The sequence below is a fragment of the Canis aureus genome, chromosome X, assembly GCF_053574225.1.
Source record: "Canis aureus isolate CA01 chromosome X, VMU_Caureus_v.1.0, whole genome shotgun sequence".
Lineage (NCBI taxonomy): Eukaryota > Metazoa > Chordata > Mammalia > Carnivora > Canidae > Canis > Canis aureus.
This window is the reverse complement of record NC_135649.1, coordinates 829,415-843,484: the sequence shown is the minus strand read 5'-3', so window position 1 is coordinate 843,484 and position 14,070 is coordinate 829,415. Positions and strand designations below refer to the sequence as shown.

General features: G+C 45.3%; 1 protein-coding gene and 1 pseudogene across 2 annotated transcripts in view; both read right to left on the bottom strand.

Moving 5' to 3' along the window:
- The window catches only part of F8 (coagulation factor VIII), a 148,528-nt gene that overhangs the window by 123,355 nt on the left and 11,103 nt on the right, over positions 1 to 14,070 (bottom strand). For both annotated transcript variants that reach the window (XM_077888609.1, XM_077888608.1), the window contains exon 2: positions 2,092 to 2,213. In XM_077888609.1, coding sequence (XP_077744735.1) covers positions 2,092 to 2,213 — 122 coding nt within the window. The remainder of the gene's footprint in view (positions 1 to 2,091; positions 2,214 to 14,070) is intronic.
- On the bottom strand, positions 4,968 to 11,686 carry LOC144308204 (thiamine pyrophosphokinase 1-like; annotated as a pseudogene).

The window sequence follows — 14,070 nt, the reverse complement described above, 5'->3', positions numbered from 1 at the left end:
TTCTGACTCATAGACATATTAAGTATAAGATGCCTACAAGTGATTTATTGAATGAAGTGGATTCAATTGGACGAAAACATGAAAGAGACTTAGTTTTCATAGTTTTTACCTGTGTTATGTGGAGTTTCCCCTCTTGCATTTTGATCGATCCCAAATTTTTTCCAGTAACCTTCACATATTAGCAGTTTTGTATCAATCCAGTGATACTAGTCTGGCCTAATATCAAACATTTGATATCTCCCACAATTTCAGGGTCTCTCCCTCCTCCAGATTTCTCATCTTCCTCCCCTAATCCTCCTTCCCCACTCACTTTACCGCTTGACCCTCTGAGCTTGGAGCTAGTGAGAAAAGGACAGAGGTGGAAAAAGAGGCATGATGACAAAATCTATTTTGGAAAGAACAGTGAAACGTGGCTTTGCTAGCCCCTGGTTATGGGATACGCCAAAATTTGATCTCTTTCTTTCTTAGGGAACTTATATGAGTTCTTTGGAGACTCTCCTTCCTAATCATGCCCTCTGCAGCTGTCACTTGTATATCTCTTCTCAGTTTCGGCTTCTGGCGATATAATCACAGAGATTTTTGCTATTGGGGTCACCTAGTCCTGGCAGGAAGACCTCTCAGGCAGCGTCTTTTTGAGACAAATCTTGTCCTATGACCTTCCTCATCTCACAGCTAACAGTAGCAGTGCAGTTAACTACAGCTATAACCCACTCCCCTTATTATGCCACCAGGCGAAGTTCCCCCAAGACTCTAGCCTTGAAAGTTTTCCAGATAAAAAGCAGGAAATAGTCAGAGTCTTAGGAGCTCCACAGGTCTTATGTCAAGTCTTCTAAGTGGTTCTCCTAAAGCCTCCATCACTACAGTTTGACATGAGGGTGAAGCCTCCCACCCACTGTGGGGTGGGAACATACAAATTACCAAAAATGGTTTACAAAGAAATCCTCAAACCTAAATGATTTCATAAGTTCCCACAGTTTATTCACGCTTGAGGCGCATGATGGGCTAAAGGTTGCAGATCAATTTTGGACCATCACCTGAACAAGTCCCTGAGTAAGTCCTGCATACGAGGACTGACATCTCTCTTTTTTCTTCAAATCTTAATTAAATTCCAGTTAGTTAACATACAGTGCAATATTGGTTTCAGGAATAGGGGCACCTGGGTGGCTTAGTCAGTTAAGCATGCTTCTCTTGATTTCAGCTCAGGTCATGGATCTCAGGGTCATGATATCAAGCCCTGCATCAGGCTTTGTGGCGGGTGTGGAGCCTGCTTGGAATACTCTCTTTCCCTCTCCCTTTCCCTCCATACATGGATATACTGGTTTCAGGAGTAGAATTCAGTGATTTCTCACTTACATACAATACCCAGTGCTCATCATAACATATGTTCTTCTTAATACCAATCACCCATCACCCATCTAGCCATCCCCCACCCACTTCATTCCATCTACTCTCCATTTGTTCTCTATTGTTAAGAGTCTCTTATGGTTTGTTTCCATCTCAATAACGTTTACTTCCTTTTCATTAGTCCGAGATTTTAAACTGGGTAAAACTGACCTTTTAAAGTTTTTTAAAAATAATCTGTACAAGCACTGTGGAGCTCAAACTCACAACCCCAAGATCAAGAGCCACATGCCCTACGTACTGAGCCAGCCAGGTACTCACAATATCTCTTTAGAATTTGGGGGTATTTGTTACCTCTAATTTTCAGAAATAATTTCAAAGTAGATGTCTCATCTTGATATCTTGTTACATGCTTATTTGACATCTAAGTGGACTTATCAAGTAAGCAGTCTGAACTGAAGATATCAATTTGGGAGTCACTGGCATAGAGATGTCCTAAAATTGTGAGACTGGATAAGATCAGCTAGTGATTGAAGGTAAAGAAAAGATAAAACAAACCCAGCTCCAAGACCCAGAGCACTCTACCATCTAGAGAACAGCAGAGGAGGAGAGCCTGCACAGAGACTGAGACTATGCAGTCACCGTATTTCCCCGATGGCCCTCTTCAACTGCAGCCCCAAGACTAGGGGATCCTTGCTAGGACATCAGTTACTCAGTTGCATAATAAACAGTCAATATTGTTTATATTACCCATCCACGGTGGCCTGGGCTTGGCAATGTTGAAAAGGTCATCTGTAAACTCTACAAACACAGTCTTTCTGTACGTGACTGACGTGGTGAGTGGCAAAGATCCTGGCACCCTGGAAGAAAAGCTGTGTGAAAAAAGGAAAAAGTCATTTATTTTGGTGAACCCTTTTTTTTAAAAGATTTTATTTATTCATGAGACACACACAGAGAGAGAGACAGAGACAGAGACAGAGACACAGGCAAAAAGAGAAGCAGGCCCCACGCAGGGAGCCCAACAAGGGAATCCATTCAGGGTCCCCAGGATCAGGCCCCGGGCTGAAGGCGGTGCTAAAGCGCTGAGCCACCCGGGCTGCCCTTTTGTGAACACTTTTTGAACCCACTTTGAAAAGCAGCTAGAAGTAAAGCTTCCATCCCATTCCTCTTCTATTAACAAGCTAAATTGGAAATTGTATATAAATCCCTGCTACAGACTGAATGTTTATATGTGCAGAGAACGGGACTGGTGACCTTATAAGAGAGACCCCAGAGACATCTAACACCTCTTCCACAATGCAAACTCACAGTGAAAGGATGGCCATCTATGAACAAGGAACAGACCCTCACCAGGCACCAAATCTACTGGCACCTTAATCTTGGAGTTCCAGCCTCCAGAGCTGTGACAAATACATGTCTGTTGTTCACAAGCCACATAGCCTGTGGTATTTTGTTGTAGCAGCCTGAGCTAAGAGAATCCCTAACATACATCACACCAAAACACTGTTTTCAAAAGTCATCTGGTACATTAGATACCATATAATAAATCATAAAACTGGTACCCTTACACTGCATCTTTTGCCAAAGCAATAACTACAAGATCCTCCAATTTCATGTCTATAACAGACTGTGACTTTATTTTTTAAAAATCTTTATTTATTTATTTGAGAAAGAGAGAGTGTGTGTGTGTGTGTGCGCATACACACAAGTGAGCAGAGGGGTGGAGAGGGAGAAGCAGACTCCCCACTCTCGAGCCCGACTCAAGGCTTGATCACAGAGCGCTGGGATTATGATTTGGGCAGAAGCCACCCAGGTGCCCCAGACTGTAACTTTTATTTATTTAAAGATTGTATTTATTTACTCATGAGAGACACAGAGCGAGAGGCAGAGACACAGGCAGAGGGAGAAGCAGGCTCCCTGTGGGGGGCCCAATGTAGGACTGGATCCCAGGACCCCAGGGTCACACCTGAGCTGAAGGCAGACACTCAACTGCTGAGCACCCCCAGGCGCCCCCCAGACTGTAGCTTTATCTAAGTAACTTGTATTCAAATTTTGTCAGTGTGTCCTAAAATTATACTTCCCCTCTTACAGATACCAGGAATATCACAAATAAAATAACCTGCCAATGAAGACTATGTACATTGATCTACTGATGCTAGTAGGAGCTGTAATTTAGGGTCAACCCTCCATTCATGCTCATTTTTGTCTTTAGTCAGATACTCAGATTCAGATTAGCTATTGAATCAGAAATTTTATGATTGATTATATAAATGTTCCCAAAATGTTATTCTTTGCTTCAGTTATTAAAACTCTTTTAGGTGAAGACTGGTTCCCGACCTTTTGCTCTCTCTCTCTACCTGACAAGTTAGGTTCTCATGTTCTGGGGCCCAGTCTCAATTGAATAATCAAGAGGACCAATATGAATCCTAGTGAAGAAGGCTCTAGGTGAATTGGTAAAAAATACAAAGTGGTTGGAGGTGGCTACTGCCACTCATTTTTGCATGCATAGCGTAGTTCTGCAGTTTTCTATATGCCATAGAGAGCCTCTCTTCCTGACTTATGCTTCTGGTTATCTAACTCTCTTCACTTCCCAGATTTTTACCAACTGGTATTGTTTCAGCAAGCCAAAGAAGTATAGCCACGAGGCACGGACATTTGGGGAATGAAGATTCATGTGGAGAAATCAAGACTGCTGCCCTAGAAGGAATCTTTCATGTGCAGATCCTGGTATCCAAACCTCAATCACTCAAAAAAAATTGAGCACTCACTCCCTGCAGATGCATATTCACTCATTTATAAACCATGTATGGGCAGCCCGGGTGGCTCAGTGGCTTAGCGCCAGTTTCAGTCCCGGGTGTGGTCCTGGAGACCCAGGATCGAGTCCCACGTCAGGCTCCCCGCATGGGATGGAGCCTGCTTCTCCCTCTGCCTGTGTCTCTGCCTCTCTCTGTGTGTGTCTCTCATGAATAAATAAATATAATTTTTAAAAAAATAAACCATATACTACATGCCACTGTGCCGTCACAACATACATACTAGAAACAAATATGGAAAAGGAGAGGATTCTAAAGATATACAGTTAGATATGGACCAGGTGTTGTTTCTTTTGTCTTGATAACTATTTGTATTCGACATCAGATTTCAATCATATATATTTGCGTAATAGTTAAAAATGACCTCTCATGGTGAACTTTTCACAACTGTGTACTAGTTCAGCTGATCTACCTTTCATTCTCCACTTAGAATCCGATTTTTGCTTTGTTGTTGTAGCACCATGAAGGAAAGAGCTGCTGGTCCCTTATAACAAAATGGGGATGTGTATACATAAAACACAATGGGTGGGTTCTCCTTACATCATAGTTTGTATGCCAACGTTTGGTTTGGTAGATAGAAAACGGTAAGGAGAGAGAAGAGAGCCTCATTATAAAAGAGAGGTGAATGCATTTCGGTGGCCCAGGTGGTCTGAATTGCTGAGCCAGTAACCCTGTCATTCTCTGCCTGGTGTCAGGGTCTAAAATCGGGAGGGTGGGAAAGAAGCTCACGCACCACCCAGCCAGCCCCTTCCAGTTTCTGGCCAAGGACAAGGTTCAGGGGATTTGACTGAATGGCTGCATAGGGACAGGCACTCAGGTCTGAAAGTGAGCACTCAGATCCTTAGTACTCGGTGTCAAACTCATTTCCTGGTCCTCCATAAACATGGGGTCTGCGAACCAACGCTTTTTCAGTCTGAAGAATGTCAGAAACAATTCAGTTTTCACGAGTGAATGTCCTCTGCATAACATTTTCAGTCTTGGTTGTAACTACAACGAGGGCAGTTTTCATTTGTGTCCCCACTGAAGCCTAGTGCGCTCGCCGCAGAGCTGGGCTGGGGGTGAATGTGTCGGTAGGGCTCCATGAGTTGTCATCTACCTTTTGTGCCATTTTTCTGTTCACCCATAGCTCACATAACTGCCTGTTTTCAAGTTTAACGATTAGATAGATGATTCCTGATCTATTTTTAAAAGATAAAACCAAACACAGTAATAAGGCCAGAGTGAAATAGTACAGCCCTAACATCCCAATCTGAAAGGATTTTTTTCTATATTACACAGAGGAATCTAGCATTGATAGACACTCAGAAGCAGCCTTTGGTGTAAGCATTTAAAGATGGGCAGAAGAACGTTTTTGTGGTGGACACCAAGGACCACTAACAGAGAACTTTCTCAGCTTCAAAACTTAAAATTTTCTAGGATATATTGATTGATTGATTGATTAATAACCTAACAATAATCAGTACTGAATTTTATTTTATAGTGGAATGATTCTAATTGAATGTAGTGGAGCTTATTAACTTTCTTAACAAATACGGTTTTTTCTCCCTCACTGTAAAATTGAGATCTGTCATTTGTGTTACATGGATTATCTAAAATTCACATATTTAAAACTCCTGGGCTTCCTATTTGGAGGTTGAAATTTCTGTGAAGCAAGGTGAACTGTTATTGTTGAGTAATAAGTCAGTGGCAAATTAGGTAAATCAGAGGCACAGCTCTGGATGCCAGTTGCTGGCTTACATTTTGATGGCCATGGTCCAGAGGAATGGTTTCCATGGTAACAACACCAGCTCCATAATAGGCATTGGAAATATTAACAAGCGTTCCAAACCCAAGTACATTATTTGTGAGGTCCTACTTTATGCCTGTTGTCATAACATGATTGCAAGGCTGCCCAACGGGAATGAGGCCACGCCAATCACCTTCCATTCCAGTATCTACATGCAGTTTGTGCTTTCCTGGTTGTAGCAGGTAGATGAGAGATCCTTCCTGGATCATTATAATTGGCACAGAAGCGATGCAGGTAGCTTATAACACAGTGCTCACAGATGCCATAATCTGGTCAAAATGGCCATCAAGACCTCCCAAGGTCATAATCACATCTACCTATAGATCTTTTTCTTCTGTCTTTTTTTTCTTGGAGCAGTTCAAAGCACTTGGTCAAGTCAGTATGGAGTTGAAATAATCTCGCATCCCTTAAGAATAATAGTATTCTTTCACTTTAGGCCTAACAGAATCCAAGTCTCTACTTGTGAATTCAGGCAAAAAGCTCTCCCTCTTTGTTATATCATATAGCTGGTTGGCATCTGCATCAGCACAGGCTCTTAAAAGAGCTTTGCTCCTAAGATGACAAAGACCTTTGTCCAGAGGCTGATTCAGAGCCACAGGGCAGTGTTTCAGTTTCTTGGTGGGAAGTACGGGTTCCAACAGGATAAAGGCATGCTCCTTATCGGACTACTGGCCAACCGTGGCAGGTGGTGGAGCAGGTGTTGTTTCTTACATCTTGTTTACCCTCAGGGGCTTTTGAAAAGCAAGAAATTGTAAGAGATGAAAGACGAAACAGATAAACGGTGGATATATTTGGTATTGGGGACCACTGAAGAAGGAACCCCAAACATGACCAATAAGACACTCCCCCTTGTCACAAATAACAACAGTAAGGATAAAAGTGGGGGGAAGGAGAGGCAGTTTCTGATTGTGGGTATTAGCATGCTTGGAGCAGAAGCCACACCATACCTGGAACTACTGAGATGTGAAATCAATAACAAGGTGTCTGACGTTTGTTACTTACCTATTCTTTTTCTCTACCAAATGCTGAAATCACAAAAATCTCAGTGTTTCTTTCAAAGAGCAGCAACACCAGAAAATTATTCATTCCCATAAGAAATTTTGCTTTTTCTTTTTTAAAAAAGATTTTATTTATTTATTCATCAGAGAGAGAGATTGAGAGAGAGAGAGAGAGAGAGAGAGAGAAAGATTGAGAGAGGCAGAGACACAGGCAGAGGGAGGAGCAGGCTCCATGCAGGGAGCCCGACATGGGACTCCATCCCGGGTCTCCAGGATCACACCCTGGGCTGAAGGCGGCGCTAAACCGCTGAGCCACCTGGGCTGCTGGGCTTTTTCTTATAAAGCCTTTAGTGGGAATGCTGAGGTAGAAATGAAAATGCAATCTGAAAGTGGTAAAGACTGCAAAATAGGAAGATCAGTGATCTACCGGTATTTTTCATTTTTAAAATTGTGGTAAAACACATAAAACATAAAATTTACTCATTTTTAAGTATATAGTCCAGTAGTACTAAGTACATTAATATTGTTGTGCAACCACCACCACTGTCTGCCTCCATAACTCAATATCCATTGAACAATAACTTCTCATTCTCCACTCTCCTCACCTCTGAAACCATCATTCTACTTTCTGTTGTTATGATTTTGACTAAGTACCTCATATAAATGGAATTGTAGAGTCTTTGACTTTTTGTGACTGGCTAAATGTCCTTAAGATTGATCCACATTGGGAATCCCTGGATGGCTCAGCGGTTTGGTGCCTGTCTTTGGCCCACGGTGTGGTCCTGGAGTTCTGGGATTGAGTCCCGCGTTGGGCTCCCTGCATGGGGCCTGCCTCTCTCTCTGCCTATGTCTCTGCTTCTCTCTCTCTGCGTCTCTCATGAATAAATAAATAAAATCTTTAAAAAAAAATTGATCCACATTGTAGCAGGTGTCAGAATTCTCTTCCTTTTTAAGGTTGAAAAATACTCCACTGTATGAATAGATCACATGCTGCTTATCCATTTACCCATACATAGATGCTTGGGTTGCTTCCATGTTTTAGCTATTGAGAATAATGCTGCTGTGAACATAGGGACACAAATATCTCTTCAAGATCCTGCTTTCAATTATTTTGAGTATATACCCAGAAATGGAATTGATGGATTATATGGTAATTTTCAAAAAAGTTTTTAGGAGTCATCATTCTGTTTTTCACAGTGGCTGCACCATTTTTCAGTCCCAGGAACAGTGCAGAAGTGTACCAATTTCTCCACAACCTCACCAACACTTATTTTCTGTTTTTTGTTTGTTTGTTTGTTTATCTAACAGCCATCTTAATGGGTGAGAGATCACGTCTCTTTGTAGTTTTGATTTGAATTTCCCCAGGTGATTTCGAACATCTTTTCAAGTGCTTCTTGGCCATTGGTATACAGTCTTTGGAGAAATGTCTATTCATGTCCGTTTTGTCCATTCTTGAATTAAGTTGTTTAAAAAAAAACTTGTTTGCTTTCTTGTTTAGTTTTTCTTTTTAAGATTTTATTTTTAGGGATGCTTGGGTGGCTCAGTGGTTGAGCATCTGCCTCCGGCTCAGGGTGAGATCCTGGAGTCCTGGGATGGAGTCCCACATCTGGCTCCCTGCACGGAGCCTGCTTCTTCCTTTGCCTGTGTCTCTACCCCTCTCTCTGTGTCTCTCATGAATAACTAAATAAAATCTTTAAAAAAAAGATTTTATTTTTTTAAGTGATCTCTATACCCAAAATGGGTCTTGAACTCACCACTCTGAGACCAAGAGTCACATGTTCCACTGACTGAGCCACCCTTGTTCTTGTTGAGTTTTAAGAAGTTCTCCAAAAATAGAACATGCCTATGAAACCTTTTGTAAGATGTACTGGCATTAAACAAACAACCAATATCACCATTCTGTAAAAGGTACAAACCTCTTCAGATTTTTTTTTTATGATAGTCACAGAGAGAGAGAGAGAGAGAGAGAGAGAGAGAGGCAGAGACACAGGCAGAGGGAGAAGCAGGCTCCATGCACCGGGAGCCCAACGCGGGACTCGATCCCGGGTCTCCAGGATCGCGCCCTGGGCCAAAGGCAGGCGCCAAACCGCTGCGCCACCCAGGAATCCCCCCTCTTCAGATTTTATTAGTTAGTAAAAACAGGTAGTAAAGTAGGTCTTTTGTAAAAGCAAAGTATTGTAAAGCAAGCTTTCAGATAGTGGAGGAAACCTGTATTTTGGATATTAATCTTTTAAAATATTTCATAAAGATTTTATTTATCAGGTCACCTGGGTGGCTCAGTGGTTGGGTGTCTTTGGCTCAGGGCGTGATCCTGGGGTCCTGGGATCGAGTCCTGCACCGGGCTCCCTGCATGGTGCCTGCTTCTCCATCTGCCTGAGTCTCTGCTTCTCTCTCTGTGTCTCTCATGAATAAATAAATAAAATATCCCTTAAAAAGATTACTTAATTTGAGATAGAGAGAGAGAGAAAAAGAGCACAAGTTGGAGGGAGGGTAGAGGTTCGATCTCACAACCCTGAGATCATGACCTGAGGTGAAATTAAAAGTCAGACGCTGGGATCCCTGGGTGGCGCAGCGGTTTAGCGCCTGCCTTTGGCCCAGGGCGCAATCCTGGAGACCCGGGATCGAATCCCACGTCGGGCTCCCGGTGCATGGAGCCTGCTTCTCCCTCTGCCTGTGTCTCTGCCTCTCTCTCTCTCTCTCACTGTGTGCTTATCATAAATAAAAAACAATTAAAAAAAAAAAGTCAGACGCTTAAGTAACTGAGCCACCCAGGTGCCCCAAGAGTTCCTTTGGTAGAGTCATTAGTAGCTTGGATACAGTAAGGAAAGAATCTCTGGCTTGAAAATATGACAATAGAAGCAAAGAGAAAAAAAGAAAGGGAGAAAAACCAGAATCAGAATATCCGAGCACCGTGGGACAACTCTAAAGGTCGTAGCATAAACACAGTGGGAATAGCAGAAGAAAGAGAAAGGAACAGAAGTAATATCCGAAGCAATAATGAGAATTTCCCCAAACTAATGTCATACACCACAACATAGACCTAGGAAGCTCAGAGAACACCAAGCAGGGCAAATGTCCCCCCCAGAAAACTCTTTCCAGGCATACCATATTCAAATTTCAGAAAATCAAAGATAAATACAACATCTTGAAAGAAACCACAGGGAAAATATCTCACCTAATGAGGAACAAAGAATCACACACTAGTTCTCAGAAATCACGCAAGTGAGAAGAGAGGAGAGTGTTCCATATTTAAAGTGTTGATGGTAAAAAAAAAACAACAACAACAACAATCAACCTAGAGCTCTCTACCCTGTAAGATCATTCTTCAACAGTGAAGGAGAAATAACGACTCTAGACAAACAAGAATTGAGGGAATCTGTTGCCAGTTGAGCTGCCTCATGAGAAATATCATAACAAACTTTTCAGACAGAAGGGAATTAATACAGGTCAAAACTCAGACCTACATAAAGAAAGGAAGAGCACGGAAGGCTGAGAAAGTGGAGAGCATCCACTACATTAAAGGCACCAAACAAGCAAGTAGACAGAATGAGTTCGCCAGCTGATGTCACCAGCCTCAGCCCTGTAATACAATCCTGCCAACACGGACATTGGAATGGAGCAGCTGCAGCACAGGCGGTGCGTGGGGGTAACGTCCCAGAGTCACCGAGGCCCATCTAGCTACTGCTACTGTGGGTGTCCACCTGGACAGCAACAGAGACCAAAACTCAGCCCCTGGTGTGTCACAATTCCTCAAGTAGTAATCTATTCAGATACTGAAGAAGCACCAATAAACTCCCCCCAACCAATTCCTGCGTGTGCGTGCACACATGCGCACACCCACACCCATGCCCAAAGAGAGAAAAGCAGACATCCCTTTTTTTTTCCCACTTGTGTGCTTAAGAAGCTATAAAAACCACCCAAGGAAATATCAGAAAGGGAGACAGAACATGAGAGACTCGGAACTCTGGGAAACGAACTAGGGGTGGTGGAAGGGGAGGTGGGCGGGGGGTGGGGGTGACTGGGTGACGGGCACTGAGGGGGGCGCTTGATGGGATGAGCACTGGGTGTTATGCTATATGTCGGCAAATTGAACTCCAATAAAAAATAAATTAAAAAAATAAAAAAATAAAAACCACCCAAGGAAGTAATCCCTGATTACTAGCTGCTAGCAGAGGAAGAAGCGTGAGCTTTATTTACAGGTGGGTCAGTTTGCTATGCAGGTGCAAGGGCAATGCTACGGATTGTGAACTTTGTGTAGAAAGAGAAATGGCCCAAGGTTCAAATATGTGCAGACTAATGGATATTAGCAAAGGTTTGGTTGTGTAGCCAGAGGCCTAGAAGGAACAGGATTGGAATATCAGGGACAAGGATATCTGGGGTAAAGAGGTATTCATGAGTGGGCACAAAATAGAAAAATCCTCCCATCATATGTTAATGCCACCTGACAGCATCGACCGTGGACAAACGACTGGCAATTAATGTCAGCCAGGCTCTGCACGGGCCACCCCACTGCTGGCAAAATGTGACGTAAGCAGCGATGGTGGCAGCGAGAGAATTTGTGCATAGATCCAAAAGCATGGGTTCTTGCTAAGGCTCATCTACCCAGTGTTGTCCCTGAAAGTCCAGCCTGCCACCAGCAGGAAGCAAGCCTGCGGGCACAAACTGCGCCGTCCATCAGGGAGACCAGCCAGCTGGTCCACAGCAAGTTGACTGCCTTGGACCCCTTCCCATCCTAGAAGGGACACCATGACCTCGGCATCCATTGGCTTTACCACGTGCCGCGCAACCAGCCGCTGCCAGAGAGAAGAGTGAAGTAACTTCCTAAAGCACAGCTGAGGCTCCAACGTGAAGCTCCACGGGGCCCTGTAAGGACTGAGGGCCAACTTCCGAGGGGCGCTATGTGCACTGGTGCGAAGATGGTTCTGTGTCCCCACGAACACGTGGGTTTAGGAACCAAAGCGGCTCAACCCATGCACTCTGCTGTGACCCTCCGCGCCCCTCCCTACAGCTATGAGCTAAGCAGTGTGCAGGGTCCCCACGGCAAAAACGCCGTGAATTAGAAACTGGGGGGCGACTCGGTAATGGTCATACGAAAGGGACGCAGGCCAGAAGGGGCGCCCTCAGGTGCTGTCACACACAGGGCGGGCACAGATGTGGCCCACGCAAAGGCCGCCCGTCGCCCCCCTGGGAACCTGCCCGCGCCCCATCCGCGTGAGGACAAGGCAGGTGAGTGCGCGGAGGTCGAGGTGGGGACGGAAATGGGATGGTTCTGCGAGCCACCGCCTGGCCGCGCTCTCGCCCCAGCACCGCGGGCACGCAAACCCTGACCCCGCCTCCTGCCCGGGCCGGCCACGCCCCTTCCCAGGGCCGGCCACGCCCCCTCCCCAGGAGCCGCAGGGCTGCTCCCAGAAGGGCCACGCTTAAGGGATCCAGATGGAGACACAACAGCCTGGCCACCGCGGCCCCACTGGGGCAACTCGCAGTGCTCGCTGCAGCCCCTGAGCTCCCTGAGTCCGCGCCCCCTCCCAGGGCCAGCCACGCCCCTTCCCAGGACAGGCCACGCCCCTTCCCAGGGCCGGCCACGCCCCCCAGGAGCCGCTGGGCCGCTCCCAGGACAGCCTGGCGCTTAAGGGACCGGGATGGAGACACAAGAGCCCGGCCACGGTGGCCCCACTGGGGCAACTCGCAGGGCTCGCTGCAGCCCCTGAGCTCCCTGAGTCCGCGCCCCCTCCCAGGGCCGGCCACGCCCCTTCCCAGGACAGGCCACGCCCCTTCCCAGGGCCGGCCACGCCCCCCAGGAGCCGCAGGGCTGCTCCCAGGAGGGCCACGCTTAAGGGATCCAGATGGAGACACAACAGCCTGGCCACCGCGGCCCCACTGGGGCAACTCGCAGTGCTCGCTGCAGCCCCTGAGCTCCCTGAGTCCGCGCCCCCTCCCAGGGCCGGCCACGCCCCTTCCCAGGGCAGGCCACGCCCCCCAGGAGCCGCTGGGCCTCCCAGTACCGCCTGGTGCTTAAGGGACCGGGATGGAGACACAAGAGCCCGGCCACGGTGGCCCCACTGGGGCAACTCGCAGGGCTCGCTGCAGCCCCTGAGCTCCCTGAGTCCATTTCCCGGGATCTCAACCCAATAATATTAATTCATATTTAAATATGCTCTAATTTTAACCATCCCTAAAACTTCCATGGCTGTAGACCTATGTGGCTTTCAGTCATTTAACTATATCATGGGGTGCGCATACCATCAAGTGCACCCCTCTGTACACCCTATTTGTCCTATCTCCTGCCCACTTTAACAATTATGTCCTTCAACACTAATCTCGTCGTCCTTTATTCCGTTTTTGTGTCCCTGGTTCTGCAGAGTCTACTCCATCCAGTTTCTCCAAAGCTTCCACCAGTTTCTAACAAAACTGAGACCCATGTCAACAGATAGGTATTTTGAGGTCCACCAGCACAGTGCTTCCACTTTAATATTTCTGGCTAAAATGAGAATGTAAGACACAGAAAACGTTTACTATAACAAGACCTTGGAAGAGCACACAGGGAACAGGATCAAGAGCACACAGAAATAATTTTTTCTCCCTCTAAGGAAACAGGTAAAAATAAATAAATAAAAGAAAGTTGTGAGACAGAGAAACAGAACGCCAAGGCTCTATTCTAGTGGGACATGGTCCATAGTAGGAGACTCTATTCAAAGGGACATGCCTAAGAGCATTAGCACCATCCAGGTATGTGATTCAGTTCCGGGATGAGCATATAGAGGACATTTTCTATTACAGTAAATAGTTTCAGAATTATTTCTGGTTCAGAAACACGTGATGTATGTACCTCTGTCAGTTTCAGGGTAATCTGCACAATAAGTGACAAAATGTTCCAGTTCATGGGCTTTACTCCTTCCTAATTTCTGTGGGATTTGTTTGTGCATTTCCCTTGGGATTTGATATATAAATCTTGCCAAATATATTTGGCAGCAATGTCCTTCACATGAACTGTTCTTTCACATTTTATCTAAAATGAATCGGAAAACCTATTATATTCCCTGACCTTTGCTTAGAAGAAGTTGAGCAGCTGCAGGAACAGATAATATAAAACTGAATTTCCCCAGATGTTTATTTCAAAACTTGGCAGAGTTGG